At 49.5% G+C, this 13326-nt stretch overlaps 1 protein-coding gene across 4 annotated transcripts in view; it reads left to right on the top strand.

Annotated features, from left to right (window-relative positions):
• The first annotated feature begins 5592 nt into the window (after positions 1–5592).
• TAGAP (T cell activation RhoGTPase activating protein) overlaps positions 5593–13326 on the top strand; it is a 53612-nt gene continuing 45878 nt past the window's right edge. For 2 of the 4 annotated variants that reach the window (XM_075748301.1, XM_075748303.1), the window contains exon 1: positions 5593–5753. In XM_075748301.1, coding sequence (XP_075604416.1) covers positions 5673–5753 — 81 coding nt within the window. In that variant the 5' untranslated portion in view covers positions 5593–5672. The remainder of the gene's footprint in view (positions 5754–13326) is intronic. The other 2 variants (XM_075748300.1, XM_075748302.1) reach the window with 1 other exon arrangement.

Genomic DNA, 13326 nt, shown 5'->3' with positions numbered 1-13326 from the left:
GAGAAACCCAAGGTCGACCTCTAAGGTTTTGGAGCTGGGGGTATCAAGGATCTGAAGCCCACTATACCCCAAAAGCAAAAGAGATACTAGCAGCATATGAAGGAGTTTGAGCTGCTTCAGAAGTTGCTGACACAGAAGCACAGGGCCTCTGGGCACCATGATTACATGTGCTGCACTGGATGTTCAAAGGAAGCGTCCTCTCTACACATCAAGCAACCGATGCTATGTGCAGTAAGTGGCTGGGGTTGATCATGCAACAGGCTTGAATGGGGAACCCCAACCACCCAGGAATCCTGAAAGAGATCATGGACTGAGCAGAAGACAGAGATTTTAGAGCATTTCCCAAGGAGGTGTCTCCTGCCCAAGAAGCACCACTATACGAGTTACCAGAAAGTGAAAGGCAGCATGCTCTGTTTACCAACAAATCCTGTTGTGTTGTAAGAAACCATTGAAGTGGAAAGCTGCTGCGTGGAGTTCCACATGGCAAGTTGTTGAAGCTGTTGAAAAAGGTGAGTCAAGTCAGTTTGCAGAAGTGAAAGCCATCCGGTTGTCCCTTGAGACTACTGAAAAAGTGGCCAGTAATCTGTCTCTATACTGACTCATAAGTGGTGGCAAGTGTCCTGTGGGGCTGTTTACAGCAATAGAAACAGACCAACGGGCAGCACAGAGGTAAACCTATCTGGGTTGCTGCATTGTGGCAAGACATCGCTGCCCAGGTAGGAAACGTTGTGAAGGTACATCATGTAGATGCTCACACACCCAACAACCATGCCACTGAAGAACATCAAAACAATGAGCAGGTGGACAAGCCACCAGCATTGAAGTGGCTCATGTGGACCAGGACTGGGAACGTAAGAGCGAGCTATTCGTAGCTGAGTGGGCCCATGAACATTGGGACATCTAGGGATAGTTGCAACATACAAATGGGCTTGTGATCAAGGGGTGAACCTGACCATTGAAGCCATCACACAGATCACCCATGAATGTGAAATGTGTTGTAATCAACCGAGCTGTGTGAGTAAAATATCCCTGGAATAGAGGGTGGTGATTGGGTTATCAATATGGTGAGGCTTGCCAAGTATATTGGACTACCTGCCAAGGCAAATGCTACAACATGCTCACCATCATGGAAGCCGCTACTGGATGACTGGAAATATACACTGTAACCCATACCACTGCCTGAAACAGCATTTGGCCTTGAAAAGCAAGCTCTTTGGTGACATGATACTCCAGAAAGAATTGAATCAGACAACAGGAGTTATTTTCAAAATAACCTCACGGACTCCTTGGCCAAGAACATGGCATTGATTGGGTGTACCACATTCCCTGTCACCCACAAGCCTCTGGAAATATTGAATGACACAATGAATTGTTAAAGACTACTGAGAGCATTGAGTGCTGAGGCATGAAAACACTGGGATGTAAATTCAGCAGGGGATCTAGGAAAGTTTCCTAGCAGAGGAACTATCCTGGTCATGCCCAAGCAATGCCCCTGCATACGGTGGGAGGAGATAAGGTCTCCGTAGTAGTGCACATTGGGAAGTGGCTGGGAAAGGCAGTGTGGTTTGCTCCTTCCTTGGGAAAAAGGCAAACCCATGCAAGGGATTGTCCCTCAAGGATCCGGGTGCATTTGATGGCTAATGTGGAAGGATGGGGAGATCCAGTGTGTATCTCAAGGTGATTTAATCTTGGGGGGAAAATAATCTGTGTATTGAGTTGTATGTTGTAGGTAGGAAGTAATGCAGCAGGAACTGCCTGAACTGATGGAGAATGAGCTTCACCAGGAATCAGGTGAGTGCAGTAATTACCCAACCCAAAAAGATCTTGGTGTCCAACAATCCCACATGCTGCTGCTTCTGTCCACAGCAATGTCCTTGACAGATGGGGCCTGAGTCATTGACTGTTCTCATGGACATTTCGGGGGGGATGCCCATGGAATGGGAGAATACTACCTCTCTATATGTCAAGGAACAGGGTATAGTGGTTAAACCTGACTGTTGGATTTTAAGAAGGTTCAAGTACGTAGTGTAAGTAGGAAGTGTTGGTAAGAGGGGATTTCAGGAATGAGAAGCAGAAAGCGATGGTCAGGCATACATAGATGCGTTAGATAACATGGGACCTGAGCATGACACAAATGGTATGGAACAAGGGTTGGAGATTGTGCTGGGTCTGGCTGGGCCGAAGTTACAAAGTTAACTTTTCCTCTTGGCAGCCTTGGCGCTGTGCTTTGCATTTGGGGCTGAAACAGTGTTGGTAACACACCACTGCTGAACAGTGCTTGCACGGTGTCAAGGCTTTCTCTCTCTCTCTCTTCCCTGCACCCCCAAAACCGGGAATGGGCAAGAGGTTGGGAAGGGACACAGCCAGGACAGCTGACCCCAGCTGACCAAAGGAATATTCCACACCATATGACGTCATGCTCAGCAATAAAAGCTCAGGGTAAGAAGGAGGAAGTGAGGGGACGTTAGCGATTATAGCATTCGTCTTCCCATGCAACTGTTAGGTGTGCTGAGGCCCTGCTTTCCACGGAGTGGCTGGGCGTCTGCCTGCCTATGGGAAGTAGGGAATTAATTCCTCTTTTTGCTTTGCTTGCTTGCACAGCTTTTGCTTTTCTTATGAAACTGTCTTTATCTCAGCCCATGAGGGGGTCTTTTCATCTTATTTTCTCCCCTCGTCCTGCTGAGGAGAGGGAGTGAGAAAACATCTGGGTGGGCATCTGGCAGCTGACGAAGGTTAACCCACTACACTCATGTGCACATACATACTCACAGGCTTCGTACATATGTTTATATACCTGAACATACATATGTACTCCCCTGAGCTTAGTAACAGAAGACAAAGACAACCAAGTCAGCTTTTCAGAGGGTAAAAATAAATTTGAAATAAACTTCAGGTTGGAGAATTGCTATTAATTCCTCAAAAAAAAAAAATTATTATTATTATTACTACTGTATTGCACAGAGCTCCCGGGGGTAAGAGCGAGCAACGTTGACTGAATGTCAGTGAAATGCTGTCCCTGCCCCAGGGGAAACCCAGACTTGGGTGCAGGTCCTGCACCGTTCAGGTGGTGCCAGCAGTGCCGCTGGGGACACCTGAGGGGTAACTGTCAGCAGAAGTGATGGTCGCAGAGCCTGGATCCCAGTATGTACAGGACGTGGCAGATGGAGTGCAAAAGCAAACAGGCTGGCTGGCAGCAGGCTCTTTAGTAATGAAGCGTCGCAGGAGCTTGCAGACTCCTCTCTGATTTTACTGGGCTATGTTCCAGAGTGCGTTTTCACTTTTTTTTTTTTTTTCCCCTTAAGTATCTGCAAATGAAAGCCTGCTAAGCTCTTGGATAAGATAAGTGTCTCTTTAACTTCTCAGTCTCTTATGAATTTCAAATAGCAATTTTTTATTATCTTAATTGGTGACTGCCTGTTTTAATTAGGCATCACAGTTAATCTTACACTGCTGACATGTATGAGGCTTTGTGCAGAGCAAAACACGGCTTTTTTTTAGCATACGCACCAAAAGAAATATGAATTATGAGAAATAAGATGACCACGTTTGCAATTCTGATTTTCATTTTCTTCCTTTCACTGTAGTTTTCAGTTGCCACCTTCAAAAATTCTCCAACATTTTACATGATGCTAGGTCCTGGCCAAGACATTGTGTGAGCATAGAAAAAATTTCTTCCCTTTGCAGTGATCTAGAAAACATTTCTGATCTAAATAATAGGCAGAAAGCAATGGTCTGTCTCGCTTCTCTGAAGATCTCAAGCCTTAATTTTACCTGTCAAACTTGATTTAATATCAAATAATAAACAAATATGTAAATGTAGAAATCAATCAGTCCTGATCATGTTGTCTGGGAACATATTGCAACTTCCACAAAAACTGGCCTGTGTTCATGTCCTCGGGGGCTTAACTGAGCCTTCACAATAGTTGCACTGATGATACCAAACCTCGTGTAACTTCCCCGTTGATTTTTGCAGGCTGCCAGAGGGTGTCATGCAGGGAACCCAGCACCTTGGAAAGGAGTTTTATTAATATTTTATACAAGAGATCCACTCAGCAATAAAGCAGAAAAAATACAAGGGGAAAAAGAGCCCAAACAAACCAAGAAGCCCCCAGAACTCCCTGGACCACACAGAGCCAGGAAAAGGAGGATAATCCTGGCAGAGCTAGGCAGCTGATTTGCAGCAGACGGCTGTACGCAACCAAAGGCAGAGCTGTTGTGGTTAATTGCAACTTTTGCGGGAGTCTGTATCTACCTGTCTTTTCAAGGGATCTGAGTGGTTTGGAAAGGTGCTATATTTTGCTGGATTTTTTTTCGAAGGAGTGCATTGTGGACAGTCAGGGACATGATAATTCATCCCTCCCCCTCCTCAAGGACAAACTGGAGCTCTTATTAACCAGCCCACATCTGACAGGACACTTGTCCTTCTCATGGGAAAGAGCAGTTCCTATGCTTCTTCCTAGCAAAAATGCCATAATCTGGACTGCAGGAGGTAGTGTCCCATCTGGAGGCAATTCATCATTACTTGAAACAAATCCTTCAACTTTCTCTCTAGCTGCTATGCAGCACAGCTCAGTGAGAGCAGGTCACTGGTAAAATATGATGGTTAAATATAGGCAAGTCCATGGAAGAAGTAGCCCACTTTGAACTGATAAAGCTCCTTTGTGCTGGGATTGCTTAGATTTCACTAAGAAGATGGAGAGTGTTGGGTAGTAGAAAGTCAATCCCAGTTGTTTAAGAGCCCTGTGAAATCCTTATCCCGGTTACAAGGGTGATTCCCCAAACCTGTGCCCAGGAGGCTGCTGAAGATGTGTTTTATGGACCAAACAGGATATTTACTTCCACTGGCCTTTACCTTCAGACCAGTGAGCGCACAGCCCCCTGTCCTGTTGAAAGCTGGAGAGGCACTGTTTACAAGGGCAAGTAGTGATAGGACAAAGGATAATGGCTTCAAACTGTAAGATGGTAAATTTAGATTAGATTTTAAGAAAGAAATTCTTCACTGTGAGGGTGGTGAGACACTGGAACAGGTTGCCCAGAGAAGCTGTGGATGCCCCATCCCTGGCAGTGTTCAAGACCAGGTTGGATGGGGCTTTGGGGAACCTGGTCTAGTGGAGGGTGTCCCTGCCCATGGCAGGGGGGTTGGAACTAGATGATCTTTGAGGTCCCTTCCACCCCAAACCATTCTGTGATTCTATGATTCTACCTCTAATGTCCTTTGGCCCCATCCCTCATTCCTGCATGCCTGATGGACTCAAATTTGGGCTGCAAGTTCCCCAGCACCAGTGCTCATTATTTCTGACACCCCAGGTTGTTACGTTCATACCTGCCACGCTGTCTCGGTAATAATCCTGGCAGGGAGGGCTTGGCTACGCCACCAATAAATAAGCAGCCGTGAGGGGTTTTCTCTTTGTAAGTCACTTTTCACTTCGTATCTCCCCACGGCTATCGATTTTTGCTCCCTTTTCCGGCGAGAAGACGGCGCGCCCAGCTCAGCATCCTGACGGTCCCCTCGGGTTTTGCTGCCACGGGAGGGAGCGACTCCTCCCTCGGCGGGGAGGGGTGGTGGTGGCGGGGGGGAGCCGGCAGCGGGGTCTCCGCTCACTCGCTCCGGCTCCGCGCCCGAGGCGGACCAGCGCTGCGCCCCCCAGCTCCTCCGGCCGCCTCCCGGCGCGATGCCGGGGCCGCGGGCAGGCGGAGCGGGGCGGCGGGGCAGCTGCGGCGGCGGCGGCGGCGGGGTCCCGGCGGCCGAGGCGGTGAGTGCGGCGGGGCGGGGAGGGGGGTGCGGAGCGGGGCAGGGCCGGGCTGGGGGCGCCGGGCAGCACCCCGCCGTCTCGGGTGTTAAAGGTGCTGCTGGCTGCTGCTGGGGTTATCTGAGGATGGAGAGCGCTGAGCCTGCTCTTGCGTACGTCTAGAAAGGCGCTTCCTTAGGGCACGGGGCTAATCCCGGGCTGTGGGGCTCAGCGCCTTCGTGCTCCCACCCCCGGACCGCAGAGCGCTCGTTTATCCCAAGAAAGAGGGCCACGGGAGTCGGGTGGTATCGGGGGCAGATTATCAGGCAAACGGGCAGTCCCTCACCTCCTGCCAGAGGCAGAATTTGAAGAGGTTGCTTGACGGTATCGCTGCGTGGTCAAACTGCTCAGACACCGTGTCAGGGCAGTAGAGTCCTGGAAAAGAGAACAAACAAACCCAAACCCTCAGCCACGAGTAGATGGATATTGGTTAAAATAAACCCGGAGGGTTTCTTGGCTATATCTGTGTGCAGGAAAGAGTTAAAGAGGGTTTTTTTTGTTGCTGTTGTCGCTGTTGTTGTTCTTGTTATGGAGAGGTTTAACATCATTGCAAGAGACATGTTTCACATTAGTGCACGCTGTGAACTCTGTCCCGCAGCACCTGGTAGTCTGGTGTGAGCCCAGGACCAAAGCCCGGTCCCTGGAGGGGGTCTCAGCTGCAGCGATCGCTCCTGTCAGCAGGGAGAGGAGCCCCGGCCGCCAGCGCATCGACTGGGAGGCCAGAAGGGACCGTTACATCATTTAGTCTGACCTCAGACAGGAGCGAGGTGCTGGCTGGGAAACAAAAAGGAAATTGCCAGGAACTGAATCTCTGCACCAAAGCACAGTATATCTTCGTGACATTGTCAGCTTTGACAAATAGACTCTTCCACAAAAAATGAGATTAGTGGCAGGGGCTCTCTGCATGAAACGCTTACACAGAGATGCGTGTATCATAGCAGAAGCTTCAGAGCTTCCAAATATAATGACTGGAAGTGTATTTTACATGCCAACTGATCTGGCTTTCCATTGTTCCTCCTGCTCTTCATAAGTAGGGCTGCTAGCAGAAATGGACTGTTTTCCAGTAACAAAGAGCTTACTGAAAAAAAGAGTTAAGAGGAAAAAAAGAAAGAAAATAATATGTTTTGTTCAAAGTTGTCAGTGGAGACATTGTAAAAAAAATCAAAATTTCAGATAAATGTAGTTTTCTTTCTCTTCTTCCCATTTCTCTCTTTTTAACATCTCTTTATTTTTCTAATTTTGGTGAGAAAGTAAGAAAGGAACAAAAAGGTAGGTGATTATTTAGCAAAGAAAGTTGGGATGCTGACTGCCCTGAGATCAACTTTTTTCCTTACTTAACTCTTTTCAAAAGTAACCCTTCAATATACATTGAAAAAATGCTCTTTTCTTTGGACATAACCCAAGCCTGGCACTCATGCCCATAGCACAGGACAGGATCTGTCTTACTGCACTTTGACGTTCAGTCTTGGCTTCAATTCTAGTTCTGTGGATCCGGCTGCCCACTATTTTACCTAAGCCTGGTACTTTTTCAGAGTACCAATGGTCTCCGAAAATGGAGCAAGACAGTACCAAATAAGGCTCCTCAACTTAAATCCCGCTTTTTCCGATATCAACAATGTACATAAACCCCTTGCAATGGCACAGGAATGGAGTGTCAGCGGAGTGCTAGGCTCTACTGGGACACGATCCCAAGAGACAAGGAGGGCGAATCGCCTCCCCAGCCCCGTGCATCCATCAGTCCACTGCACCATCTGCCACGCACCAGTGGGTCCTCCCGGGAGCTTGAGAAATGCGTATCTCCTGCAGATAGTCATGGATGTCTGGCTTGCATGGTGCGGCAGGGAAAGGGACGGCAGTGTTTGCGGTTAATGAAGTTCAGTGCAAAGCTGCATCCCGCAGTAATTTATTGCCTTGGAAAGCAGGGTTGTGATGCCAGACAAGTAACTGGTCCTGTGGGAGAGCAGGACACCAGGAAGGCAGGATGAGGAGGGTGGGAAGATGATGATGATGATGACGAACAACCTCCCAGTGCCACCACTGCTGGGGACAGCAGCAGTGCCCAGCAGAACTTGTGGGGGGATTTGTCACAGCTGACCCTTAGAGAGCCTGCAGCAGGGTGCCTGAGGGGGCTCTAAATCACACTGATTGCACAGTCAATAAAAAAAATGTCACCAGTCCCCGTAACCAGGCTGTTGGCTTTTAAACCTCTTTAGATAAAAATCTGTTTATTGCTGTGTTGTTTGAAGTTCAGAGTCACTGCACTGACTCCAGTGATGTTAGTAGCACAAAGCAGCTTTGGGAAAGAGCTTTAATACAGACCAGCTTGAGGCAAATTCCAGTTTGCTTTATTCCACGTAAGCCAGGAGCCACTCCAGTGACCTTGGGACAGCTAGCTTAAATTGAGAGTGCTGCTGCTTATTTCAGAGGAACCACTCTCTGCCCACACTGATACAACAGAGACCAGAAATCCTTCTCTTCCATATATTTGTAAGTTCCTTCCCAGCTTGCATGACTGTTTTGGGGCAGCAGTGTCCCGGGCAGTCCCTGTCGGTCGGGGAGCAGAGCCCTGCCTTGGGCCGGGCAGCGCTGGCTACTGCAGGCACAGCCTGCACCGCGGCACCAGCAGCATCTGCAGACGGTTTGGTTTGGTTTGGTTCGGTTTGGCAGCACAGCACTGCCTCAGAGAGTGTCTGGGTGCTCCTGCCCTGCGCCCTGCTCCGAGCCCTTCCCGCTCCCTTGAGGCCATGGGAACTCGCCCCAGCCGTTCCCACCTGCCTTATCCCCTTTCCTCCTTCTCTTCTTCCTTTTCTCCTCCCCTTCCTCAACGACACCAGTTATACAGTGATAACAAGATTTGGTCCCTTGCTCCCATCACCTCAGTCATGCCCATTACATCCTCACCTCATCCGTTCCCACCATGCCGGCCCAGGCCAGGCCCTCTGCGCCGCGGTGCTTGTACGCGCCGGCTGCCCCTGCTCACCTCCCCGTGGGAGGGAGCCAGACCCTCTCCCTTCGCAGCCGGGTGGGGAGCTATGGGTGAGGACGCCCCAGCTGTGGTGACCGCTGGAGGGTTAAGGCCTGGCCATACCGGGGGGAGAGGTGGTCCCGCTTTCAAGGTGGAGTGGGGCTGCCCCATGGCTCTTGCCCTCTCCTTGCTGCTGGTCTTGGGCGAGAGACAAACTGTGGGAGATGTCCAGGCAAAAGCTCATTTAAAGTTCTCATCCCCCCCAGGAGCCCCTTTTCCTCCTCTTTTTGGTGGTCCGATGTGCTGGGCTGGTCACAGCTGCCTGTCCCCCAGCCTCCTCCACGTGTGCATGTGCGCGTAGCCGGGGAAAGGGAAGTCCCCTGGAATTTCGATGTGTCCCCTGGGAAAACCTCATTGAGGAAAGACAGCTTTACCTGCCAGCACACCTCCTGGAAAGTCCCTGGGCTCCCCTCTCTGCTTCTGCTTTTGGTGTCTCGTGGGGTTTGGTTTACATGATCACTTAAGGTGAATCCTGTGAAATTTCTGTGTTCCCACCAGTGTTGGATTCTTTCAGGAGAAGGAAGGACATAGGTTTGACATTTTCACAATGTCTCTCACCTACCACGGTGGAGGGGGGCAAAGAGGCTTTTAGTTTGTCCTTAAGGATTGTAGAAGTAGGTTTGTAAATTTGGGAGCATTTCTAAAAGTCCCGAAGAAACAAAAGTCCAAGGTTTTAGAAATGGGTTTCCTTTTCAGCTAATGCCAGCCCTTGCCTGCTGAAGGATCTGGTCACTTAAAAGTCTCTCCAGGAGGCCAAATCATGTTCCTGTGTATCTCATGTCCCCGTAACACTTTGAAAAGCTTTTATGAATGAGTAAAAGTAGTGATGGGTTTGTGCCTATAAGCTGGCAGCACATGGTTAGCCCATCCAAGGAAGAATGACTAAACTCTGGATTTTCAGTTCTTTTGGTGGAGTTCTTTGAGCTAATAAAGGAGTTGTGACTTCTCTGCCGGTTTCAAAAAGCGAGTCATTTGGTGCCAGGCTTGTTCAGCACTCTCAGTGCCCTATATCCCACTGCAATGTGCAGAGCAGCAGGAATTCTTTCAGGCTTTCCCTCCCGTTTTCCTGATTATGGTCCAGCCTGCAGGCAGTTCTCCTTGTGGATGCTTGGGATGAAGCTCTGGTGCAGTCCGTGTAGGTGGTTTCATTAAGTAAATGGCTCCCAGTGAGTTGTGCACCTGAAGTTCTGCAATCTGCAGGTGGGATCCTTGTGTCAGCTGCTGCACGTCTCAGAGTGAGAGCAGGTTACAGGCTAGAGTAAGAAGGGCTGGAGTTTAACTTGTGGCAAATACTGTGATATCCTCTGTGAAGCAAGAAAAGATTTCTAAGTGGAGGGAAACTCCCAAAGAGAGAAAGTATGATGTAATTCATAGTCCATACTGGTATAAATGGGTTCAAATTCCCCCAGCTTTTGGACCATAAGGCAAACTTGAGTTGGCTTCTCTGTGCCTGGTACATTCTTTCATTAGAAATCACATGTAGTTTTTTCCACTGAAGTAGCAGCAACACTTGGGAAAAAAGTTTTTCTTCATGGCAAAACATTGTTTGGTTCAAATGAAAATGGCCATCTTCTCCATGTAAATTAAAGACCAAACACAAAATTCGACAGGTATACCCAGGGTTTGCACCACCAACCCCTGACCTTGGCATTGCCCAGCTGTACTGATTTTCTAAGGGATTTCCAGAGAGAGCAGGGAGGTTTTACTGGGGATCACACATGAGGCTGGGGAGGGGACAGCATCCCCAGTAAAGATGCTCACTAGCTGTGGAGAAGCACGAAGGCTGGGAGACGGCTCAGCAGTCCCAAGGGGCTGGTGGGAGCTTCTCCTGGAGCTCTTCTAGCACTGATGAGGACTCAGGCCAGAAGGAAAAAATACGCAACCCATGTGGGAATTTTTATGTGAACTCTTCTAACAAGACATTAATTTAATTTTTAAAACCATACAAAACTGAATGCACTTTCCATGTGGCAATAAGCCAGTTCCAAGCCCCTGGACCCTAATGAAGTAATGTATTGCTTTTACCTGAAACACGTTGCATGTGCTGGATTCATCCCCCACATCCCAGTACCTCCCACTTCCTAGATTTAGCTCTTTGCTACTGAATCACAATAGGAACCTCTCACCCCATCCAGGTAGGATTTTTTTTTTTTTTCAATTCACTGAGAGGACAGGCCATCACCTAGATACCTAAGGGGGGGAATAACGTGGAAGGATTTCTCACCCGTCTCAGCCGGCAGCCAGCACATACCTTCTGCAGGTGACAAGCAGTTGGGTGAATCAAGGAGATCTGTGCCCCATCCTCACTGCTGGGCCCAGGGCCCTGCTCCCCCAGCTCTGCAAGGAGGTAGCGAACTACTGTGGACCCTGTCCCTCGCCCAGAGCTGAGTCTGCTAAAGCACATAGCCCAGCTACAAAGCACAGTGGTTTCTGCAGGACCCGCCGTAGCTCCCCACCCCAAAGGAGTAACACTTGGGTTCATGCCTCAGCCTCTCCAGAGACCCTCCAGCATCACAGCCCAGAGCCAGGTCTCGCTCTCTGTTGTATTTGGAGTGACAGGAGGAACATCAGGTCTGGTATTTTCACTGGTGCCAAAATGTGTGTATGTGTACATACGTAACTTGAAACATATTGCTCATTTAATCTTCGCTATATGCACTTGGTAGATAAAATTGTGGCGATTGTGGTAACAGGAATAATTTCCTTTATACTGGTTCAGGGAGAGGAGCAAACCTGTTCTTTCCACCATGCAGCTCTCTTTCTTTGCCCTCCTGGTGACACGTCGTCCCAGGCACCCCGAGCATTGTGCTGCCACCAGCTGTAACCCCCATCCCCACCCCGGGGCAGCAGTCCAGAAGGTTGTGTTTCCCTGAGCATCCCCCGTCTGCTCTGCAGAGAGCGTGCCTCCGGCTGGCCCTAGGTAGGTTTAGAAATGGCACCTGGCTGACCTCTCGGTGTCGCTTGCTGGCAGATGTTGCACCAGACTAAGAAAGTGGTGTCTGCCCTCCCATGTGCAGCTCGTTTGGAAGTCTGCACTGAACAGTCCTCGTGGGTTCAAACGGAGGCGGGAACGACAGACAAGACTGCCTGGTATGGTCAGAGCTCATGATACAAGGGAGCAAGCTGGGGAGAAAACAGACCTCTGCCTGGGTCAGGATTGTCTCTGACTCCCCCCGCAGTGTGCATCTATTTCCATCACAAGACTGGGGATTTTTCCTGATACTGCAAGCCCAGCGATGGACAGACTGTGTCCTCCACACATACCATATTTTAAACTGGAGCTGGAGGACTCCTCCAAGCTGGAGTCCTGATGGGCTCAAGAATGAGGACAACACCCTACAGCATCTTAGGATAACCTTTCCCCAAAACATGCTTAACTCTGTGTGCTCTGCAGTGGCTGCTGTGTGAGCAACACGGGCCTGGTCACGTACTGCCTTTTGTTGAGCAGCTGATTTCAAAAAAGCTTCTGGCAATAACGAGTCAATGTTTATCAAAGAAAAAACCCGCTGCTCTGATAACAGACACATGTACGTAATAAGCAATTTCAATGTTCATTTCTTTGACTTCTGATTGTGTGTTTTAAGGTATTTGTCAAAGGTGGGCAGCAGAAAGGGCCACGATAGTACAAGCATGGGAACAACCATTGCATTCAGAAACCAGCTTCTCTGCAGATATGAAGCAGTGTCACCTACTCCTGTCACACAAGCTCCCCCATGCAGAGAGGCCACAGGAGTAAATATACGAGTGTCAAACTGGTATAAACCAGGTATAAACCAGCAGTAAATATACCAGTGTCATCCTTAGCATTCGAGTCCTCCTCCAGAGCCAGACATACCACAGCATGCCCACTCCTGTCTTTCACTGTTCCTAGCAGAAAGGGGTTTCCTAGCGTCTAACTGTAGTGCTGCTGCACGGCCACGAGTGCCAGCGCCTTTCCCTGCAGCGAGAGCAAGTTGACTTTTCCCACTACTGCTTTACTTTTCTCTGCTGATAACAGCCAGGAGCATCACTCATCTCCTCTGGGAAACTGCATTTGCTTTGGGCTACACAGGCCAGGGCACCACAGGGGTGGACTCAGCCGGCTCGACTCCCCATCACCCTTCACAGCGCTCGGTCCCCGACACCCTCACGGAGCACTCGGTGCCTCCAGCTTACGCATTGCAAGGTGCCCGTCTTTGCGCTGGGCTGGTTCGCGCTGACTCGATGAGATCTTCTTGGTTTCTGCCCTCTAGGAAATTACTCAGTTTGTCATCTCACCTTCAGCTTTGGCAGCAGCACTTGGTGAGTGTGCGCGTGCACACACACACCCCCCACACCACCACCCCCCCCCCCCACACACACACCCCCACACACACCCACACACCCCCCACAGACACACACACACTCAGCTCTTCTGTGACTCCCCAGCAGAAGACTGAGGCCACTTTTCCAGCTCTCCCAGGAGAGAAGATTTGCAGACACAGACAGTCGAGCTTGTTTGCCATTTGTAAACTGCATGGAGTGGTATGTTGC

Source organism: Balearica regulorum, chromosome 3 (genome assembly GCF_011004875.1).
Source record: "Balearica regulorum gibbericeps isolate bBalReg1 chromosome 3, bBalReg1.pri, whole genome shotgun sequence".
NCBI lineage: Eukaryota > Metazoa > Chordata > Aves > Gruiformes > Gruidae > Balearica > Balearica regulorum.
This window is presented reverse-complemented; position numbering and strand designations above follow the sequence as displayed.